At 40.0% G+C, this 22,793-nt stretch overlaps 1 protein-coding gene across 8 annotated transcripts in view; it reads left to right on the top strand.

The window, feature by feature from the left end:
* RPAP1 (RNA polymerase II associated protein 1) overlaps window positions 1-22,793 on the top strand; it is a 38,740-nt gene that overhangs the window by 1,499 nt on the left and 14,448 nt on the right. For 2 of the 8 annotated variants that reach the window (XM_090140985.1, XM_090140987.1), the window contains exons 2-16: window positions 2,736-2,919; window positions 3,286-3,526; window positions 4,498-4,646; window positions 5,161-5,253; window positions 6,594-6,777; window positions 8,697-8,873; window positions 9,625-9,831; window positions 13,718-13,833; window positions 14,265-14,363; window positions 14,817-14,918; window positions 16,474-16,641; window positions 17,764-17,952; window positions 19,560-19,694; window positions 19,863-20,042; window positions 22,621-22,778. In XM_090140985.1, the coding sequence (XP_089997111.1) occupies window positions 3,337-3,526; window positions 4,498-4,646; window positions 5,161-5,253; window positions 6,594-6,777; window positions 8,697-8,873; window positions 9,625-9,831; window positions 13,718-13,833; window positions 14,265-14,363; window positions 14,817-14,918; window positions 16,474-16,641; window positions 17,764-17,952; window positions 19,560-19,694; window positions 19,863-20,042; window positions 22,621-22,778 (2,147 nt within the window). In that variant the 5' untranslated portion in view covers window positions 2,736-2,919; window positions 3,286-3,336. Of the gene's footprint in view, window positions 1-2,735; window positions 2,920-3,248; window positions 3,527-4,497; window positions 4,647-5,160; window positions 5,254-6,593; window positions 6,778-8,696; window positions 8,874-9,624; window positions 9,832-13,717; window positions 13,834-14,264; window positions 14,364-14,816; window positions 14,919-16,473; window positions 16,642-17,763; window positions 17,953-19,559; window positions 19,695-19,862; window positions 20,043-22,620; window positions 22,779-22,793 lie in introns of all 8 variants that reach the window. The other 6 variants (XM_031593523.2, XM_090140990.1, XM_031593524.2 and 3 more) reach the window with 4 other exon arrangements.

The raw sequence follows: 22,793 nt of genomic DNA, 5'->3' as shown, positions 1-22,793 counted from the left end.
TTGGCACTTGAAGCAGGCTGTGGCTTTGTTGCCCTCTGTGTTTTTACACCTTTTTTAGTCCAACTTCAACCAGTTTCCAGCTACATTTGTAAAACTATCTGCAGGACTGGCAGACTTTTCAACGACTGTATCTGGGGCAGTACAAAGCATATCAGAAAAGTATATTTTGAGATTCTTAGTGCAGACAGAGAATAAAACAGCAAATGATTCCGTGTCTGGTGCATATAGGTGCTTGTGGTCTTTTCACTGCATTTCTGACCCCTTGCAGACTTCTCTAGGACAGCGTTCCCATGGGCTGTGTGTCAGTTAGGTGATGGTCCCTTTAGACAAACAGCGTTTGTTCACTTAGCTTTTAAATAGCAGGCTGCAAGATTGGAGAAAACGAAACTGTATGGAGGTGGCATCAGTGCTGCTGATCAGTACTGGTAGTTATTTTTCTTACATGTTTCTGATGGATAAGAATTGCTCTTTATGATGGCCAGGTAAGTGTTCCTAATGTTCTTAAATGGCCTTTGGTGGGTATAGAAACAGGTTCCATTAGAAAGCGAACTATTTTCCTTACATTTTTTTTAGCATTCAAGTACAATTTAAGCAATTTCTCTCTTGTTGAACTGTAGAAGAACCATGTCAGAGGCCTTGGTTTTATTAACTTTCTAGACCCAGTTAGTACATGGAAATAGCACATTTAAGTCTTTTATCTATTTGCTACACAAACTAGTTGCCACCTCAGTGTTACCATCCTATAACAACTTAGTTTTGGATGACCTTCTAACTTCTTCAGGCAGTGACTGCAAAATTGTCTTCTTGTGACTAACAATTCTCAAGACAAATGAAAGCAGTTCCAAGGTCCAATTTATTTCTGAGTAATGTAATATGTGGAGACTCAGACAACTGTGTATATGTGTCCCAGTGTGGAAGAATCCTATCACAGAAAGGTTAGCAGCACATTTTACTTATAACCAGGCATTTTGCGTCTGCTAATCCTACTGCCATCATCCTCCTTTTGTCTTTGAAGCCCATGATGACAGGGTATGAAACATTTGCCTTTTGATGCGTGTGCTGCTGCTTAGGTGTATCAGAGAGGGACTTATCAACAGAAGTGTGACCGTAGCAGCCCCTTTATGGCAGGCAGCTCCATAAGTAAGCAGCAAATGCAGGTGCTTATACTTGGAGTGCAAAAAAAGGAGCCATCTGCAGGAGCTGCAATCTTTGCTGTGTGTTTTAAAGGGGACTAGGCTTCAAGGGAGTGTTTTTGCCTTTTCAGCATCAGTCAGAACTGTGGTGAGATCCCAGGTGTTTTTGCTATGTTTTGAGGCAGGGTAGCAGCATGCTCCAATCCCATCCTGCTCTGAAGTTGCCCCTCACTGGTGAGAGTTCCACAGCTGTCCTTGATGGTGTTGGCAGAGAATTAAGGCATTTCCTCTGTAGGCTGGAGAGGATTTTATGGTTCAGAGGGCATGGGGGAGTTCCCTTGCTGCTATTTGTGCCATATGTATGCTTGGTGTAAATGGAGGCTGTTGTTCTGGGACTCTTGAGCTGACAGCTTTCATTAAGGCCAGTGTTGTGAGATGTCTGATTTTGAGCAACTAACTCATGATGCTGGCATCATATGAAGAGGTCTCTTTCTGCAGTAATGAGTGCTGAAGTGAATGGAGTCCCTGGAAACTCAAAGCCTTGGAAAATTCACTTCAGATTGGTGCACAAAGCTCTTAAATCCGTATGCTTTAAATTCATTTTTTGCACAAAAATTGGGACGGAAAAAAAGATTTTCAACAGGTCTCATATTGTCTTTGGTTGTGCTTGAAAGCCCTGATTAAAAAAAAAAAAATCACCAAAAAGCTCTGAAGCAAAAGAATACAAAACTGTATAACTACCCAGGCCTCTCTTAATTTAGCGCTGATGGAGTGAGCCGCTCCGTATCTAACTGAGGCTAATTAAGAATGGGATCACTAAAATTGGTATAAACGTTCCAAGCATTGGTCATAAATACTGCATGAGGGAGGTAATTCTTGTGTCTATCAGCATCCTTCCCAGAAGATATCATCCCACATTCTTCACAATGAAAGATGATATTAGCACAAGACAAACAAAATGTTGGTTTCAGGGCAGGCTGTGTCTTCATGGGAGTTGGACTTTGTTTTGGTCTGAGATTAAGACAGAGATTCACTTTGAAACTTTGCATTTTGTCATGTGTACAGCCTATCCACGTGGCAGGTGATCATAATTTTAAAAATCCAAAATCCACATCCATTTTCCTTTCTGACTTAAATCATTGCTGAGTCCCAGTGATCTTTTAAATGTAGAAGAGATCAAATATGTACAAAATATTTTGAAATACCATGTGTGGGAGGGTGTCAAGTCTGCAGCATTAGTGGTGATCAGTGATTCAATTAGCGTGAAATGTATTTGCAAACACTTTACTTGCTGTGTATGAGAAATGAATTGATGGTCCCAGGCTCTGGGAATGAGAGATGTAGAGTAAATTTGCAAGTATTTTCATGGCTGGTAGACAAGAGGTGGAAGAGTTGTCTTCCTTGTACATTCTGATATGCACCAAGATACAAGTGTTTATAAATACTACCCCCAGCTTTCAACCCAAAACTGGTCTGAGCAGTGAATGAAAATGCTTGGAAATAACATACCTTCCACCAGGAAAAAGACAGTGAACCAGAATGAACTAAAGCAGAAGTATTAAATAGGGAAGAAAAGCTTTTTTTTTCTTCTTTTTTTTTCAGTTGAGAGGTTAGAAAGAGAAGGGGAGCTGTAGTACTGAGTATTCTGTCCACATCTACATGAAGAGACTTTTGCATCCTGATGGAGATGTTAACACTGGGGTATTGAGAAGACAACAGTGTGGTGGAGGGAAGAGATTTACATGACACTGTGTCTCTGGCATTCTTGTTTGGTGCTGATTCTGGAGTAAGTTAAATCCACTGCCTTAGTGTAAGTAATTCTGTGGCTTTGCAAATCCAAGGCCATGTGTTTGGCATTCTGACAGTGATATACTTGTTGGCTTGCTTCTTGCTGGGTGGGTGCCATTCTGCTCCCAGCTGGATGGTAGACCGGGTGTCGACTTGTCTAGTAGCGCATTGTTTAGCAGTGAAGAGCAAGTAAACTGTTTGTCTGGGATGCTGATACAACTAGTTGTGTCCTGGGGTGTTCGTAAAGGGCAGCTGTGGTATGTACATAAAGAGCAGAGCAGGACAAAAGTGAATTGTTTTCCCTTGTTGCTTCTATCCTCTCCCTAGGAAAGCCAGTTCTGTGACCAGCTTTCCTTGTGTTCAGTAGGTTCTGTGAACAGTAAGCAGGATCAGCCTGCAAAAATAAGAAGACAAGATGTTCTCAAGACCAAAGCCTGGTGAGTCTGAGGCAGACCTGATACACTTTCAAAACCAGTTCCTGGCAGCCAGAGCTTCACCTGCAGTAAAGATTGTGAAGAAAGCAGACAAGAGGAAGGGAGAGGAAAGGAACACAGATGCTGAGAGACCCCAGCCACAGGACAGCAAGGATGTGGTCATGCTGGACGGTAATTTCCCTTGTGGGGTTCTTTCATAAATACACATATTTTTTTCTCTTTCAGTGTTCCTCTTTGCTTGCCCCATCACCTCTCCCAAACTGCTTTTTCCCTACATGTGTCTTCCCTGCAATATTATTTGTTCTTAGCCTCATTTGAAAATGCACATGTCCAATACTGGTACCTCTGTTAGAACCATCTTTCCAACACACTGCCTTCAACCCATGTATCAGCTGTCTGCGGTATTCCAACAATCCCAATGCAAGAGGTATTTTCTGTGATTTGCACTCATTCAATTCCTGAGTGCTTATTTTACTACCTATCCAGATCCTGCTCTTAGTGTCTCTGAATTCAACTCTGCTAACAGTTCCAGCTTCCAGCCAGCAGGTCTATCGTGATAAGCCTCCTTCCTATGTTTTTCTTTTCCTTCACCAGCAGTAACTGTAAGACTTGTCACGCACTCAGTAGTCTCAAAAACTCAATATTCTTTCTTAAAAGCAACAATTTAAATCTTACAATGCTTGTTTCCAGGTAAGAAAATATGACCCCTGTTTCTGAACAGTGAAAAGGAAGCCTTGACTTGCTCCTGATCATGCTAATCATTCACTTGGAGCTGTCAGTGGAATTGTGCTTTTCTGTGAGCACAAACTGCAAGGATAAGATTTGTTTCTTGTATAGTCTTTTGCCTCTTCCTTTAATATTTGAAGTCAGGCCTGAATATACTTTCTCGCTTATGCAGCCCTTTGAAGGGGCCTTGATGCCAAAACATAAATAATAAAACTCTTAGGCATATTGCTCTCCAGTGCCCAGTACAAGTCAGAGATGAAACCTGTATAATTGTCTTACTGCTTCTTCATCTTGCTTATTTCTTATCAGAGCAATAACATGTGCTGTTAAAGACTGTTTGGTTTGGTACCTATTGTGCAGTAGTTATATATGAGTAACTTGGATCTTTTTTTTTCCTTTTTCTTTCCCCTCCACAGATTTTCCTGATATTCTCCCTGCTCTAACTCCTGGTCCTCCAAAAAAGTCCAAAATCAAAAGTGCCTGTGTCCACTTTGATGATGAAGATCCAGAAGAAAGACTAGAGAATCATGATCAACACATTACAGCAGTCTTCAGCAGAATCATCGTATGTCTAACTTTTATGTCATGTGTATTTTGAGTGCTGTGACTTGAGCTGTGACAGGGATGTAGGGCTCTGTTTCTGCTTTTATCTCTGCAGCATAATGAAGCAGCAGTAGCACCAGTGTCCTGGAGCATTGTGGGGGAAAATTCTGAGTATATTTTTGCTGTCAGTTAAACGTGGGTTTGAACCTGCTCTCCAGTTCAGACTGCCTACAGGTCATGTTGCTTGCATGCAGCTGGGTGCTCTAGTATGAATTTGGGTGAAATTCTGATTCTCTAGTGGAGGTGTTCTTTGGCCAGCACACAGCAACAAATTTCCTTTTATCTGAGTTTTCTGATGGTCAGCGGAACTGGCAGCACAGCCTTTTGGAAGATAGCCTCACTTTGGCTCTAAGTAAGCACAAGGTGTTCTGAATCTGACAGCTACATAGCTGAGAGCTTAGTCCACTCTCAGCAAAATGGTACAAACATGTCTGGCTATTGTAGTGGTTTTATTAAGTTGGATTTTTTTGATGCAGGAACGAGACACAAGTGCAGAAGCAGTGACCATGCCAGTGCCCACTGGAGACCCATTTCCAAGGATATTTCACCGTTCTGAGATAAAAAGTGAGGTAAGAGCAGGACCAGCTGCTCTGTTCTGTCTTCATTAACTATTAAAACTTCCCTACAACAAAAGGCAATACATGGTGAGTGGTAGGACTCAGAATGCACGACTTGGCATGCTGGAGACGAGAAGCTGGCTCAGCAGCTTCATGGCATTGCCTTCTTAGTATAGGTGAAAGTTCTCTTACAGAACTGTCATCAAATAGGTAATCTATACCCTACAGTTAAATAATATTGGAATCCTTTCAGTTTAGGAAAAAAGGTAGTCTCCTTCACATAACTTTAGTAAGTAGGTTCAAATCTGCCCTGTTGTTTTTGCTTTTCTTTGAGGAACAATCTCAGTGAATCTCAATCTCAGCCCACCAGGTTTGCATAAGTCTGTTCTAATTCAAGTTGCCTCTGATTCCTCCTGGAATGACACTTGAATGCAGTTGCATGGATTATCTTTTACAGTGTCTTGGATTTTGATGTAACATTTGTTCCAAGGCTGTAAAACTGAAACCTATGGCTGCTGTTGTCAGAATAGTTGCTTTAGTAGCAAGAGCTGCTAGCTGAGTGGGAATCAAATGCTGGGAAATTGAATGTCATTGATAGCTGTAGTTGTTTTGAAAAAAGTGTTTAGTTTGAAGGACAACTCTTTTGAGAGAAAAAAGTAGTACTTTTTAAAGCTACCAATTCTGTTTACCTGATGCAGGAGCGTACAGAGTAGCCATTAAATGTTAAGACTGCCTTTTAAGCTTCTTCTCTGGACTGGGGATATGCAAGAGACTTTTTGCTTAGTGTGCTTTGGATTTCCTGTGTATCAAGCTGTTCAGAACCTTGGTCTTCTATTGCTTAGGCAAGCAGCACAGTAATTTAGTCAGGATTATTTTAGCACCACTTGCCCACTTCTTACTGTGTAAATCTCTTCACCCTGGTGCTCTCTAATCACCTTATAAGAAGCCTTTTCCAAGCATGGGGTGAGCACAGTACAGTACAGCTCCATTTATCCTCAGAAATGCAAAGTATTCATCTACGCGGGGTTTCTAAGCAGCAGGAGATCTGGAACTGTTATGTTTGGTGATATTTTAGGTATACTTTCCTGGCCTCAATTCACTTATAATTAATCATCTTTTCTCTCTAGGTAGCAAAAACATTCATATGTTTTGTCTCCGTTCTAGCATTATCTGTATATTAAAATAGAATAGCACACATACAGAAAAGGGCAGGTGGCTGCCAGTAGCTTCTCCTGTGTCACATCCCAAAGTCTTTTTAAAAATGTCTTTAGGATCAGATCTATACGCTTGTTAGTGCCAGGTGTGTGGGGGAGTCTGAAGGAGAGTGGTGACACACAGTTCCTTGTTTGCAGGTGAAGGTGGGATCTGGAAGAAAAAGCATCTTTGCACAAAAGATGGCAGCAAGAAGAGCTGCTGAAAAGCCAGCAACAGCTCCCTCTGCTGAGTGCACTCAAATAGCAGCAGCTCCTCTGGACATTCTGAATCCTGAGGGATCAGCAGAAGAGGCACTGGAAGCTAACTCCGGCAACAGGGATAGTAAGTGTTCTGTTTATGGTAGTAGTAGATAGTAAGGTTCTGTTTATGCAGCCTACCATATTTCCATAGCTGTTACATTACTGCACCTAATCTTTAAATCAGAGAAGCGCTATTGTCCTTAGTTCAGAAACTGTGGTCACTTGGAAGATCTGTGACATGGCAAGGATTTGAAATGGCCAGAGATCCAAATTAACATTCTAGAGATAGAGTAGCTTTATTTAATTTTCTTTTTGGTTTTTACATTTTTCAAGGCTTTTGCTCTCCTTTTCCTTTGTTTTTCACATGTAAAATATTTCTTGTTTTGTCAGTAACTTTTGCAATTTTTGGAGAAGGATTCATCTTGTGCATGACCTCTTATGCAGGTGCCCATTCTTACCTACCTAGAAATTGAAAGCTCAGTCTTCCATCACTCAGTGCTCTGCCGTGAGACTGTCACATTGCTCCATAAGGAATGCTGAGAGGCAGCACTGATGAGTCAGTGCCACCTCCAGCAGTTATTTATCTGACAGCACTGTGACAAGGAAAGATGAAACCAATTCAAGTGGTACTGGCATCTTGAGGTGTGCAGGTGTCTTGGACAGTCTTATCTGTTTAGGACCAACATATGTCTGTCTTTTTCCCTGACATCCTCTTTTTCACATTGGAATGGATGCCAGATGTCATCTGAAGGTTTTCACCATTTGACTAAGGTTTCTGTTTATGCTGACCCCTCTCAGAGAATTGGTAAGAGAACCCTCAATCGTGCTGTGTGCGCACAAATCCACCATCCAGGTCCATTACTGTGTTTGCTATGTACCCTGTTACAATTGTACACATGTACTTCTGTCTGAGAAGTCCTTTGGGAAGCAATAGTCCTCTGGCTGTGACCCTCTTGAAGTCAGAGAACACTGATAGATGTATTAAAACAACTGAGGGATCAGCAAATTGTGTGTCCTCCTCTGCAAGATTGCTGGAGAAGAGTTTTTGAGAGAGGATTGCCAGAAGTCACAGAAGAAGGATAACCATATTTCTTGTAGTGCCTGGTAACAATCAGGTGAATTGCTGAATGGTAAAAAGTTTAGTGAATCTCTTACCAAACCTTTCTGTCTTCTCAATTCTTTTTGTTCAGTGTGCAAGACAACTGCTGTGGAAATGACATCAGACCTTAGTGCTGATTGAACAAGAGTTTGATGTTTTCATTGGCTGGTTTAGGGTCACAGGGGTTATCCAGGTTGCTATATGGAGCATGTGAAAACCCAAACAAAACAACACGTAGAATAAAGCTACAAAGACAAGTCCTTGTACAGTGGGCCAGCAAGAGAGTCTTGCTCAGTTTGACCAGAGGAACATGTTATCCTACTGCTACAGTTAAATGAAATGAGTCTTTAGATCAGGTGATAAAGGAGACTGCATTTTGTTCAGAGTAGGAGAAATATCTGCCTTTCTGCAGCTCCTGCTGTGTTTAACCTTTAAAGGTGAATACAGAAAGTTGCTAGAAGAAAACAGGCCTATTTTGAGGGTGGATTCTGTATCACACTGGAAACTGGGCTACATAGTACTTTTCATTCTCTTTCTTGCTCAGCAGATATCAGTTCAGGTCTTCTTGGGCAGAGGAGGAAGATAGCTCAAAATAATATCCTGATCTGTGAATTATGCTTAGATTTACCTTTTGTTGCTTTCCTTTAAAGAAACAAAATATTTTCTTCTCTGTCTCTCTCCAACTCCTAAAGAAACAAGAAAGAAGTGGTGTTTTATTGATACATGCGATGAAAACCTGAAAGCCCGGATCTCTTAATTTTGTCTCCACATAAGCTTCTTTACCCATTTTTTAATTTGGTTTTCAAGTTTTCAGTGCAGACTTGCTAATGACAAAATCTAAATGAGCTCGTAATGCTGTCGAGACTTAAATGACTAACTGCTTTATTTGCTGGATCTTTCAGATAAAGCTGATGACGTTTTCATCTCTCAGCGTCCTTGTATCATAACGGGAGAGGGTCTTGGAAGCCAAAAGAGTGAGCAGGAAGCTCAGGCTATCCATGAAGAGAATTTAGAGAAGCTGCAGTCCATGTCCCAGGAAGAGATCCTGAAGGAGCAGGAAAGGCTTCTGGCTCAGCTAGGTATGTGCTTCTTGGAGTGAATTCTCCAAGACATGTTCAATAAGCTTCCATACTTCTAGAAGTCTTGAAGTTTCAACAAATTTACAGATCAAAGGTGGAAGCTTAGGATCACTAGTCATTGCATATGGAGATAGCTGAACCTCCATCTCTTATCTTTATCATTGTGAATAAGAATCAAGTGTGAAGAAAATTGAGTACTTATTCCTTAGTGAGAGGGAGCTTAGTTGAAGACTGTCTCATCTTGCCTTTGCTGTGGAATAAGATGGTCCATGCACACAGCTACTTTGCAGATCTGATACCTGGCTACATGTATGTGTATTGAGAACCTAAAAGGTAATTCTCTGAAGCAGATAAGAAAGGTGAAAAAATATTGCCATTTAACTTCACTGCTTATAACAATGGCATGTGTATGAAAAAAATCTTATTTTTGCTGTTTCATCTTATGACTGATTTGTGTGACCTTTGTTCCTTGTCTGTACTACTCAATCCCTAAGAGATTATACTGAGGCAAACACTTGGAGTTTAAAAAGGGAAGGATATATGCTAAATTTTTTTCAATTAGTTGACCTCAGCTTATGTGCTGAACATAAGCAGTTACTTGCTTCATTTGAAAACAAGTGACAGTTGATAGAGAAGAAGGGGTTTGTGGAATGGGATTCAAAAGACTAAAACATAAATGGCAGGACCTGTAGATGTATTAGGTACTTTGAGGCTGACACTTATCTGTCCGTCTCTTTGTCAATATTTGCAGATCCCAGTTTAGTTGCTTTCTTAAAGTCACGACGCAGTGGTAATGTAGGCCAGAAAAACGAAATAAAAATGGAACAGAACAGACCGGAGGAGTTCGTGGAATCTCTGACTGTGCCTCAACGTGGTGTAGGAACGTCACTTTCCATGCAGGAGTCAGGTCTGCAAGAATCTGTAAGGAGGGATGAAAATCTGAAAATGGAAATCACAGGTAAGAGACATAGAACATGTTGTTAATGTTCTTAACATAAATGTAAAGTTTTTTATGGTGTTTGCATCGACCCAGATTAGAGTTCTGTGGAATTGTTAATTTGTTAATTATACGAATCAGAATTTTATCATGATATTTAAAGATTTTTGAGCTCAAGGAAGAGCATTCTTCTTGTTTCTAGCTGAGCTCTAGATTAGAAGGATGATGCACTACATAATTGAGGTGGTGAGCCATGCAGTGAGAGGTCTTGCTTTGTTTTGGAAACTTGTTCTGAGATCACTTGAAGGAAAATGTGTTTTAAAAGTAAGCATCATTGCTATTCTTGTTTAGTCATGTAAGCAGGGAAATAGAAGAGCGTGATATTCAAGCAGCACTTGCTTCTCACTAATTTCTTTTAACTGGGACAGTTGGTGGGTAGATCTCCCTGAAAAGACTCGCTGTTGTGCTCACAGGATAGCATGGAGATGAAAGCCCATTAAATAGCTCACATAGCACTTTTATCTTAATGACTGCTCCTGATAGCCCCACTGTGTGGCTTGTATTGCAGAGCCCATGCAAACATTTCCAAAGGTTATGGTTCTTTCTTTTCTATGCTGTAGATGGAAAGAGATGCTGACTTATTGAGAGTTCTGCTCTTTCAGAAGGATTGTACAGAGCTGTTGCATTTTACAATGATGTTCTAATACTCAATTTTACTATTGATTCTTTAACCTTGTATATTTTGATGATGGAAGAGTGGTAATGTGTCTAAAATGAAGATGTGGAAGTTTTGTTGATGAGAATCTTTATCTTTGCCTTCAAACTGGCAAGAGACCTGAGTGTGTCTGTATACTCACTTTGATATCAGAACTGCATTCACTGAGGCTTGCATGCCTGTGAATCTCCACGATGTTCACATCTCTTATTTTCCTTACTAAATGGCACAAGGAGTCTTTGCTGGGTTACTAGAGGAGGATTTTACCTCTTGTTTAATAAAGTACTTGTAAGTATTGACTTACTTCAGTTGTGCTAAGGAAGCCTGCACTGATGCTGTCTGTGTTGGATCCGCAGTTTCTATGCTTATGTGAGAAGAAAGCTGCTTTATTGCAGGCAGCTAGAACAATCTTTGTGTTCTTCATGACAGACCAAAGAAGCATTTATCGCTCATGTTTCTCTTATTGTTGCTTTCTTCTGCGGGTTTTCTTCTTAGTGATAACATTAGGCTCCCATTCACATCTTCCAGAACACTTTTGTTTGTAGCATGTGCAAAAGAAGCATCTCTCCTTTATTAGCATGCTTTTCTTCCAATTTCATGTTAATCTTTGGCTGTTCTCATCTCTTGATTCTCTCTTCTGATGCATTCTTTGTCTCTCAGTGCAACATGCAGTATGATTAAAGAGGTCTCCAAATCTCTCTTGGATTTTAGCTTGGTGTTTGCAAGAGATAACAAGTGTTTACCATTTTCTTGATGAGAGGGATGAATCTGTGTGTGTATGTGTATACGTGTGCGGGAGAAGGAAAGATGATTAGCCTCGTACTCAAGAAAACACCTCACTTTTGCTGTTTCTCCCCAGGTCTTTGTTTTTCGTGAACTCACATTAATCAAAATAGCAAGCTTTAATGCTTTTCCCAGAACAATTGAGTACGCAAGTAGCATCAGATTAAGTGACTTTCTTTTACTCATAGGAGCAATAAGAGTGGGCTGTTTAGCTGTGGAGACTGAACAAAATTGTAGTAGTGCTCTTGGAAAAGCTCAGTGTACAAAATGTGTGCTGATAATGTCTTTTACTGCCCCTGCAAGACTGCAGACAGAAGAAGAAATGGAGTTTTCCCAGAATATTTGAAATAACAAAGAAAGAGTGATCTAGAACACTGTTAGGAAACCAAGGGAAGCCTTTCTAGCCCATCTTAACCCACAGGAGACATAAAACATTAATTTGACTTTCTAAAATAGTGTTGGGATTTTGCATTTTCTGGTGCTCGGAATTTAACTCATCAAAATAATGAAACAGAAACAGTAATTCAGAATTTCCTAAGGATAAGGATGATGACACAAAAGAACAGGATTGCTCAAAAGTCATACTTGCCTCTCTAATGAAATAGAAGGCAACTGTCTCTAATTAACAAGACAGTAAAGCCTTTCTTTATATAGCAACTTCTAATCTTATCAAATAGAAAAACAAATCCTGGCACCAAGACAAAAGGAAAAGCAAATAAGAAAAGAAGCAGTTGGTTGGTAGTCTTTAATATAATGTAACTCTGAAAAGTTCAGTACAGATTTTGCGTTCAAACTGTCAGCTTCTGTTTCTGTGAATGGTTTTCTCAGTAACTGAGCAATCTGCTGATGCCTTGGAATGTATATCTGTCTTTTCTTGTTGACAAGTTCATAATGCTACAGGCTGATGATAATATGCGTAATCCTATTCATAGAATGATTATCCAGTTTAGTGATTAATGGAGAAGGAAAAACAATTTGTTGAATTACAAATGTCAATAGATCTCCTTTTTTTTTCCTGTTGATTTTTATTTCCTCTGGTTTTGCATCAACCACCTACAGACACTCCACTTTCTTACATATCAGATGCTTTTTTCCGTCAATTAAAATGTGTGTTGAGCCTTTGGCTGAAATTCTGTGCAACAGCTTTCTGGCTGGGGAAGATAACTGTATACTTGGTTCTTTGCCTGACTCACTGCCACATTGATCATAAGGGTGAAGCTTCATCCTAGAAATGATGAGTGCCCTTTCTGAAAGTTTATCTGCTAATTGGGAGAAGGTAGAAGATTGGGTTTTCGGCCAGTTATCAGCAGGGAAATCTCTGATGAAAGAAGAGCATCTCAGTGGGACACTGTTCTTTGCAGTTGAAAACAAGAGCATTAGGATTAACAGCTGCAGTGCAAATGAATTCTGGTCTTGTTTTGCTCCAGTAGGAGTGATGATCGTGCTTTCCATGCCCTCAGTCTGCCTGCCTCTGTCAGTGTGTGTGATTTCTCTTGAGATAGCAAGGACTTGTTAGTTCTCTTTTCTCATACCAGCCCGGGACAGTTTTGTGCTAGCAAGGCATTACCTGTGCTAGCAGTTAGATCATTTCTGCTTAAATCTCTCCTGCCCGCCCACCTGTCATATTTTTCCATGTGCTGATCTTAGGGCAACTCTTGTGTTGTCAAGCAGAAATGTATTGTTTCTCAAATTGTTCTGGTCAGAACTCTTTAACAAGTTAAATCAATCATTTCTTCCTGTTGTGCCTTCACCTCTGAAATTCTTGTTCCCCATTTTTCCACTGGGCTGTTTCTCAGGCAAACTCTGTCAATTTTCCTCTTATGATTTTTTTTTTTTCTCCTCACAAGTTGATTTCCTCAGTTCTTTAGAGGGAGGCACAGAATGGAGAGTAGTACTGGAAATGCCATGGAAGTATGAGTGGTAGCACTGGTGTGCTCCTTTCAGTGTAACTAGGCTGACACTGCCCTGGCTTCTTTAAAACCATACTTCATGCCAGGCCAGTAATTCATTTAGCCTTCTTTGCATTACTACTGTTCTTGACTCCACTAATGCTCCCCTTCTTGAATGATACTCATTTAGTTGGCAAAAGTAGGACTGATATTATTTTCTGCCCTTGTTCTGATCGTTTGGCCTTATTTGTGTCCCAACTTTCATTCAGTTCCACCCTAATTAGCGTTGTCTGTGGATTTTGTTACAGTGCTGCATAATTTCTAGCTCTCATGAAGGATGAAAACAGCTGTCTTTGATGTTTATACATCAATCAGCAGTTCATTTGAAAATTGTTTTCTCCTTATTTTACATGGATCCTTTATTTGATGTAGTCTTTAAGCCAAGTGGGCTGTCAAATAGGGAATAGGATTTTCTTCATCTTTGCTTTGGAAGGTAAGGCTGTCATTTTCTCTCCCAAAGATGATGATCTGCCTGTGAAGCCAAGGAAAGAATGGATTCACATGGACAATGTGGAGTTTGAGAAGCTGGAGTGGATGAAAGATTTACCTTCCCCCCGGCAGAAGAAAACTAAAAAGGTTTAAAAGCAGAAACTGATTTTTTTTTTTTCTTGTTTGTGAAGTGTCTGGTTCATGTTTCTCACCAGTGACAATTTTGAAGTTTTCTTAAATAATCCCCTGGTTTGTCAATCTGAGAGATTTTGTAAGGCTGAGGGGTGACCCAGTGTAATCCCACCTTGTGGAGAACATGTGATCACTTTAGCCTCTAGTGTCAAAGAGAGCTACGAAGTGAGAGTCTGATAACTCACAGATGACCTGTAGTGAAACAAGTCTGAAAGCTAAGGAAAAAAAAAAAGTGGAGTAATTTTTTTTTTTTTAAGAATCTGAGATCTGATTTGGGGAGTTTATCAAATCAACTGCTAGGTGACACCGCAGAAATGGAATTTTATTTGGTGAATAGTGTAAGACAATAAAAACAATCTTTCTCTCCACCATTTTCTTTGTGCTAGGGAATGCAAGCTCGATTCAGTTTAAAAGGAGACTTGATTCCTGCAGATGCTGATTTGCCTACTCATCTAGGTCTGCATCACCATGGAGAAGAGGCAGAGGTAGGTGTAATGAAGCAGAAAGGAAAGAGCACACCCATTTCCATTTTCTGTGTTTATTTTGTCAGATTCCTTTTGTGTCAAGGTGTTTTAGTGACAAAAACCTCAAGAAAGTGTAGATGGATGGTTTCCTTTGGAAACAAGCTTCCGAAGAGAAGTTTAGTTGCCATGCACTAACTTGCTTTCTTTGTTTTCAGACAGCTTTCTGTTAATGCTTTTCTTCTTCAGTGCCATTAAGGATCTGTGGTGATGGAACATGTCCTTTTTTAAGTACAGTTTTCTCCCATTACATCGTTTATTGCAATCTCTTCTGCAGTTGATGTGAAACAGCAAACAAAACTGTGTTGCAATTTATCTCCTGTTATGCACTATTTACAGCAAATGTTATTTTAAGGGGTCTGTTTTTATCTGTACTTGGTTGTTTGTTGTTTTTTTTTCTTTTCCTCCCCCATTTAGAGGGCTGGTTATTCTCTCCAAGAGCTCTTTCATTTGTCTCGCAGCCAGCTTATTCAGCAGAGGACACTGGCCCTACAGGTTTTGGGTCGTATTGTTCAAAAGGTAAGTCACTTCCACAGAACTCCACCCCATAGCTGATATTTCCACTGCATCAGGGTCCAGATTCTCTGATGCTAGTTTGTCTTCTGTTTTAATACAGGTGAACAAAATCACTGACAGAGTGTTTCTTTTTACACCAAAGATCTCACTGCTAAGAAAAGTTACAGTGTTGGTACATAGCAAATTGAATTTCAGGATTCTCTGCGGGAAGAAGCTTTGCAGCTTTCAAGTGTTGCTCAGCAGCACTGCTGCAATTTATGTTCCTCTGTTTCTTTGGACATGAGTTATTTTTACGGTGTTACTTCTGTGACAAAAACTCACAATGACCCTTTAGTTCTTGTTGCCTGAGCCAGCTACATGATGTACTTGTTCTGTAGGTGGTGAAAATGAGCCAGCCTAATCTTACAGTGAAGGGCATAAAGCAATATGAATATTTACTTCAACGCGCTTTCCCACCTAACTCTTGGGGGAAGTGCTAATCTTCCCTCCAACAGCAGTGGAGGCTGAGATGAAGTAGCAGCATGGTTTTGAGAAGAAAGATGGGGCAGAACAGAATAAAGTCATAAGAAGTGTCCAGACATAAAAAAAGAAATCTTTTCTGCATTAAAGAACTGGAGTTGTGCCTCTCTAGAGAATGAGGAGAAGAGAAAATACAAAACAACTTTCTTAAAACCTCTTCTGTGGGAAACAACTGACTTGCGTAAAGCAGCAGCAGCATCATTATGGAATAGTTGTCAACTACTCAGAGACGGTGTTCCAGTATTGATCTAAGCAGAAAAGAACTTCTTGTCCTCTAAACCAAATAGGAAATATACCACAAAGTTACAGAAATACCATAGGAATGTGCAATTATTCTCTTAGAACTTTTCTTTTTTTCTTGGACTGGCCCTTGAGTCGTAGAATTTTAAGTGGGGAGAGATGTTTGCAGCATGCAAAGCAGGGTGTACATCCTGGCGGATTCCAGTTTGCACATTGTAATTGCACTTGGGATATGTGACCCTTCACTTATGCGGAGAGAATATGTAATGTAGAAGCAAGAGCCATTCATCAATAGGCAATGTTCCCTAGAAAGGATACCGATTCTCTCATTTATGTTTATGAGCTCTTACCAATTTGTTACCTGCTGTATGGGGCAGCGCTGGAATTTGGCAAATCTGCATCAATTAGTTATGTCCTGAAGTTAGGTAGCATGGAAGACTTCTAACTAGTGTAAACAGCAGGTGGTCAAAATATGACTCAGGTGCCCAGACTTATGGTTTTTAAGTGGATTTTCCTGCATTGCTGGCACTGTAGGTCTTTGAGGATCTTTGGAGTCTTAAGCATTTCTTCTGTCCTTTTATATCACTACTTTGGACTGAACGATATAAGATGTTTCTGTCCCTGTAGATGGTTCTACGCTTTCCTTGGAGGATTACCAAGTAGAGCAATTTGTTGTGCTGACTGCACAGTGTAGCTGCTTTACAGTAGAACTGGGAAGAGGCAAACATGCAGAATGTTAAATTGTACATAGTTGAGGTGAGATAGCTTTAACTTTATCTCTGTATGGTATACTTTTCAGGCCAGGGCTGGAGAGTTTGCTTCCTCCTTGAAGGGCAGTGTTCTGCGTCTCCTTCTCGATGCTGGATTTCTCTTCTTGCTGCGCTTCTCTCTGGACGATGCTGTGGATAATGTCATGGCAGCGTCTGTTGGTGCTCTCCGAGCTCTGCTGGTGTCATCTGATGATGAGGTGAGAAAATCATTACGTCCCCAGCTTTGGTTTCATTCTGAATCGTTTATAGAATCAGAATGAAAGGACAAGGTAAGTAACTTCTAAAAAAGTCTTGCTGGATGGGTTAGCTTAATGGTCAGTAGAGTGCTGTTTCTGTGCTTTGGGACAGACAAAGGACTATATTATCTGTATTTGAGAGATTCAGTCCTCTTTTCTCCTATTTAAATTAGCTCTACCTATGATTAAATTCAGTGCAGGCTGTTGTGGGGGTTCTCTTCCTTCTTGACACCTTTAAAATCTAGAGCATGATACTTCTAGTGTATATGTACGATTTAGACGTTTTTATTTTTAATACAACCTCTTCTGTTGTTGGCTTTTTGCTATGTAGTTTTCCTGCTTCTGAACAAATTTGTGACTAAGTATTTTTCCTGCTTTGTCAGGCCTCACAGTAGTACTAGTCTCTCTCCATCATTGTCCATCATCTGTTGTTCTCACATACTTTTCTTTCACTACTGTATACCTATTTTTCCATTCTTAAGAGTTTATTTTCTCCTTGATGCTTTTTCTCTTGTTAGAAAGCTGAAACTTCTTTTGGATGTTCAGGGATACTGGACCCTGAACAGCAAGGTTAAAGAGTCTTCCTGGTTGGAAAGAAGCAGGCCATTATGGGCAAAGCAGACTGTGGTCTGTGTTTCAAGTTCGTTTTATGTTAAGCTGCAAAGAGAATAGTGCTAGAAAAGAGTGGTTAGATCTCTAGAAGCCTACCATGCAGACCCAGAAATCGGAATAGAGCTAATAAATGTCAAATTCCAGTTTAACTTTTAGAGCCCTTGGTGGTTATTTATTTTTATCTTAAACATTTTTCAATTAAGCTGCATTTCTGTTCCTTGTCTAGTGAATTTAATTCACGTCACAGTAATTGCTTTTCATGATTTCCCAAGTGTCTGTGGGTCATAGATTAAAGTCACTTCTCTGAAAAGTCATTTCATCTACTTGTAAATGTTTAGAGTATACTTTGTGTTCCTATTTTCCTGAGTTAGGTGGAAATCTGTAAGGCATCCTGTAATTAAGTGTTCGTTTTTTTCTTTTGGTGATGATCTTTTTGTGAGAGGATTTTGTGCGTTTTTATTCTCCTCATAGAAATATCTTGATTGGACTTTCTCATGGTACCAAGGGATGGCTGCGTTCCCGTTTGTCCCCAGCAATGAGGAAGAAGAAGAGGAAGAAGAAGAAGAAGAAGAATTAACTGGAACAGAGAAGTCTCAGAATAAAAAACAAAAGGATGAAAACAAGCCAGATGCAGATGTAGCCCGTTATGACGTTGTAAAGGTAAGCACACAGCTTGGCCTGAAATCTTTCTGGAAAAAATAGACTGTGCACAGCAGCTGTGTGTGCTTTTGAAATGTGTACTCTTCTGTGTGTGTTAGTAGTGTTATGAACAAAAATTAGAACATTTCCGTGGCTGTTGGGTGTTAAGTTTCTGTCATACATTATCAGTAGTGTGATTTTATTAACCTCTAAAAAATGGTGAGACTTGACCAGTATGATTTCATCATTAATTATCTCTAATTTCCTCTGGGGAAATTGGCAACAAGTATGCTGATGAGCATGATTTGCTGAAAGATTGAAGACAGACATGATTTTCATGTTTGCTTACTTGAGCTAGAAGTGAAACAGTTCAGACACTATTGAAGTTAAGCAAGAGAATTACAGCTGGATAGTTCTGAATTAGAATGGTACAATGACAGTCTCTTTCCATTTGGTGCAGTGACTACTTAGCATTTCCCTAATATCACTCTTCATGTTGCATCTCTCAGAATGAATGTCACATATGCCAGGAATGTGAAGTTTAGCTTAAATATGAGATCTAACAACAGTAATCTTTGCCATCTTAAACTCCACCCTGCTGAAGCTGCTGTCGTTAAAGTCTGTAGTCACATCACTTAGTTCATGTATTCGAATGGCAAATGGTTATAAACTTCACTGGGCAAATAAATTACTGTACTTAGCTATCTGGTTTCAGTTAGTGAGTTTGTGAGTTCAGATTTGTTCTAATAGGCTATGCTGCTTAAGAGGCTTAACAAAAGAGATGTAGATAAGAGATGAGGTCAGTTTGTCACTCTGGAAACAGTTACGTGGTCTGAACTCAGAAGAGATTTGGCATAAAATTCTCCATTTTTCCAGCTGTTGTGAAATAAATTCCATTTCACACCTGCTAATTGGTTGTTACATCCCAGTTCCACATATTGGAAGAATAATATTTAAACAAGGAGCTGAATCCACTCAAACATAGAGCTTCAGACTTGCCTGGCTGCAACTTTTAGAAGTATCAGTCCTATGAACTAAAGTGTTGCACCTTTTCCCTAAACTAGAAGTGCATAACACTATCACTAAGATTGATTCTTACCATAGTCACTGATCTTCTGCTCTGTGAGCAATACAAAATCACACAATCCATCTGCATCTGTCATTTCTTACAGCAGAATAGAAACTGGTATCTGTTCTCCACTTCTGTCAGCTTTCTCCAATGGGACAAGCACCATCAGGACTAAAGAAAAAGTACTGTGTTAGATGAAGGTGGTGGCTAGCCAAAATGAATCAAAAAGCATGAGAACCCTTTTCAACCACATAACATTTTAATAGTCCTTTGTAGGAGAGGTATTCCCTGTTACTTGCAGTTTCAAACTCTGGAGAACACAACTATCCAAAAAGTTCACTGGTGGTCTAATACAGAACAAAAGTTCAGATGTTCCTGCTCTGTTGGGCTAGCATATACTAGCTTGCAAATCTACAGAAACTTCTGTCTTTGTTTCCCCAGTGGTGATTTTAAGGCTTCCTATCTGCAAAAGATTTAATTGCATCTGCTTTTCCCTTCCTGCAACTGCTTCTCAGAGAGCAGTTAATAAGAGCATAATGAATATTTTTTTTCCTTTCAGGGACTTCTGAAGACACGGATTCAGCACCGGCTGAGATATATCCTTGAGGTGGTACGACCTGTTCCAACAGTTGTCCTGGATATCCTGCACATCCTTACTCACATAGCAAGGCACTCCTCTGAAGCATGCATCCAGGTAAATCTGTTATTGTACAGGAGGAATGGTAGGAAAAGATTTGAAAAAGGGAAGAAAGAAGCAGATAAAGTTATGACAAGGAGATAAGACAAACTTGCGTGTTCTGTATGTATGGCTACTGGGATTGCGTGCTTTCAGTTATTTGTAGTGCCTGCTATTTCTCTGCAGCTGCTTGACTGTCCTCGGTTGATTGAAACCATTGTCAGGGAATTTCTCCCTACTCGATGGGATCCTCATGTGGCTGAACCAGGATGTTTACTCACCAGTCTCCATGGAGTTGCTTGTGCTGCTGCTATGAAGTTCATCAGAGTATTGGCATCTGGAGGCAGAAATGCAACAGCCAGGCTGGTAAGTGATTATCAGAAGAGCTTTTTGGTTATCAAATACCATTGTTTTCTGTGCCTTGCTTCCTCACTAATGATGGATAATTAACTGGGGGTGACTAAGCTGAAGAATGTGATTCAGACCTGACCAGTACATATGAAACTGGGAGATATGTGGTCAGGGTTTCTGTTTCAGTCTCACTCTGAGGTAAAGGCAAGCAACAGGGCCACTTAAATGAGTAAGAGATTGAAGTATCTGACATACAGCTTTAAATCTTTCCCTGTAATTGTTTAAGCTTGGCAGTGGAAAGCTGGTGATGATGTGTGTTTTGTCGAGGGAGTAAAGAAAACAGCAAAATTTACCCTTTCAGTGGATATACTGATGAGAAGCAGCGAGCACAAGTTGAAATACAAGACAGTTAAAAATAGAAATTTAGTTCTAAAGTGAAAGTGGTGAAACTCGCAAACAGGTTGCCCAAGGAGGCTGCAGACCTCCCATCTGCGAAGAAATCCAAAATCTACTGGACCTAGCTCTGAGCAGTCTGCTCTAAACAGAGAGAACTGCAGTTTCCAGAGGTCCTTTCTGACCAGCAACTTCTGTGACTCTATGAGCCTCCAATTAGACTTGCTGGTGGTTCAAGCACGGTGTACCTCTTAACCACAATCTCTGTGAGGTTACCTCTATAGATATCTTCTGCCATTTGCAGGGAAACCTCAGAAATCTCTTGGAAGACAGAGTGTGAGCTGAAATAAAGGAGCCAAAATAATCCTTGTGAGGAAGATGTGTGTATGTGTTCTGAAGGAATTGTTGACAGTATTACAATGCGTCTTCTGTTGTATAGCCCTAGGGAAGCTATTTCAGTCTTTTCTTTTCTTTCCTTTTTTTTTTTTTTTTTTGAGGTTGGAGGGAGGTCTGTGTAGTGCAGCTATGCAAAAATCACGCAGCACAGCTCAGTGATACTGGCCAGCATCAGATGCTTAGAGTGCACTTCAGCATGTATTGCTCTGTACTGTCCTGTGGCTCCAATGATAGGCAGCTTAGGACTTCATAAACCAGAGGTCTTATTTTTGTCTTCATGTTTTACAGCCCTAGTTGAACTTTCCTGCCATGAATTTACCTTTACATCTCAGGTTATTTGTCAGTATTTCCAGCCCCTCTTATCTACTTCTGGACAGGTTTTCCATTTCAGAGATAATTGTGTTCACTCATAAAGAGCATCACGCAGGTGCTATAAATACATAACATCAGCTCAGAGCAGCACCCATTACAGTGTGCACGTCTGAGGTGTTTTGGTTTTCCTGCTATGCAGGAAATTACTAGCACCAGCAGGAGAATACTAAGTTGTGCTATAAAATATGTAGAAAAACGTGCTGATAATAGTGGGATATTTAAAGTTGTAAGTGGTGGTAGGAACATAACAGAAAATCTCTACATTTCATTCTCATTTAGATTTTGAGTAGTCCAGGTATTCCAGGCATGCAACCATTGTTTACAAGGTTCCTACCGCTCGGGGTTTGGTTCTGTTTTACTCTCATGTGACTTATTGCAGGCACTTGAACATGGGAATGGAAGATACTAAAAAACAAAATAGCGTAGGAATTTTACCTAAAAACAGAATTCTTCTATCTTCCTCCTCAGGAAGTAAATTTAACTTTGCCCTCTGTTCTGTAGGAGGGGTGTCAGAATTCATAGTTTGATTCATCAGCTCCTTTGCTTCTTGTGGGTGTGCAGTGATTTCCCAATGAGATGGCTCTAAAGCATTTGAATTTCAAATTATCTGTAATGTGTCCTTGTGTTGTGAGAAAGACATTGTTGGTGCATTTGTTTAGACAGAGCACACATAAGCTCTTGTATGTGTGGGAGAGGGAAGGAGAAGCTCTTTTCTATGGTTAAGCAAAAATATCCAGTTGTTGGGGAGGATAAAAGTTATTTCTAGAGAACTGCAAATGAGTCATGTCAGGCTTAATTAAATACTAAAATAACCTCAGAACATTTTCAAAGCACTAAAATTCTATATTTTTTAAAAAACTAATAGGTAGGAGGTACCCTTTTTGTAAAACAAACAAAGAACTATAGAATGATTCAGGTTGTATGACCTCTGAAAGCCATCTAATGTAACCTCTTAAGAGGAATGCAAGAAGCCATTCAGTGATTTTTGTGTACGGTGTTTTTGATAAGATAAATTTCAGTGTAATCTTGACTACTGGAGTTCTACTTATGACTAGTTAGAGTAATTTTTGTTTAAAAGTTAATGCTGCAAAGAGTCCCTAAAACAAGAGTGTGGGGGGGGCTAGGCAAACATCTGTGGTTTAAGTGTACTCTTTCTGTGGAATGGATTAGATAACACCCAGGCATCTCTTTCAGGGATACATCCATCTTAATTGCCATTGATGATTTAGTGACCCTTTGTAGTACGTTCCTTAAGATTACACAAGATGAAGACAGGTTAGAACAGTGCTAGGGGAGTTTAGAATAAAGTGCAGTAAAATCTGCAGTTTTTTTGGTGTGTCAGGTTAGCGACTGTTGTAATACGTATGAGTGAAGTCTCTTATTCCTTGGTTGTGTTTTGATCTTTGTTTATTTGTTTTCATTTGTTTTGCAGCTTAACAAGTTTGAAATGAAGAGCCGGTTAATTCGATTTACAGCTGAAGATCCGCAGGATCTGCTTCTGCCAAGGGAAGAGGCCATCAGACTGAACACTGAAGCCTTTCGGCTCTGGGCAGTGGCTGCTGGTTACGGTCAGGCCTGTGACCTCTACCGGTACAGTCCTAAGCT

Source organism: Phasianus colchicus, chromosome 5 (genome assembly GCF_987193195.1).
Source record: "Phasianus colchicus chromosome 5, bPhaCol1.hap1.1, whole genome shotgun sequence".
In the NCBI taxonomy this organism is placed as follows: Eukaryota; Metazoa; Chordata; class Aves; order Galliformes; family Phasianidae; genus Phasianus; species Phasianus colchicus.
This window is presented reverse-complemented; position numbering and strand designations above follow the sequence as displayed.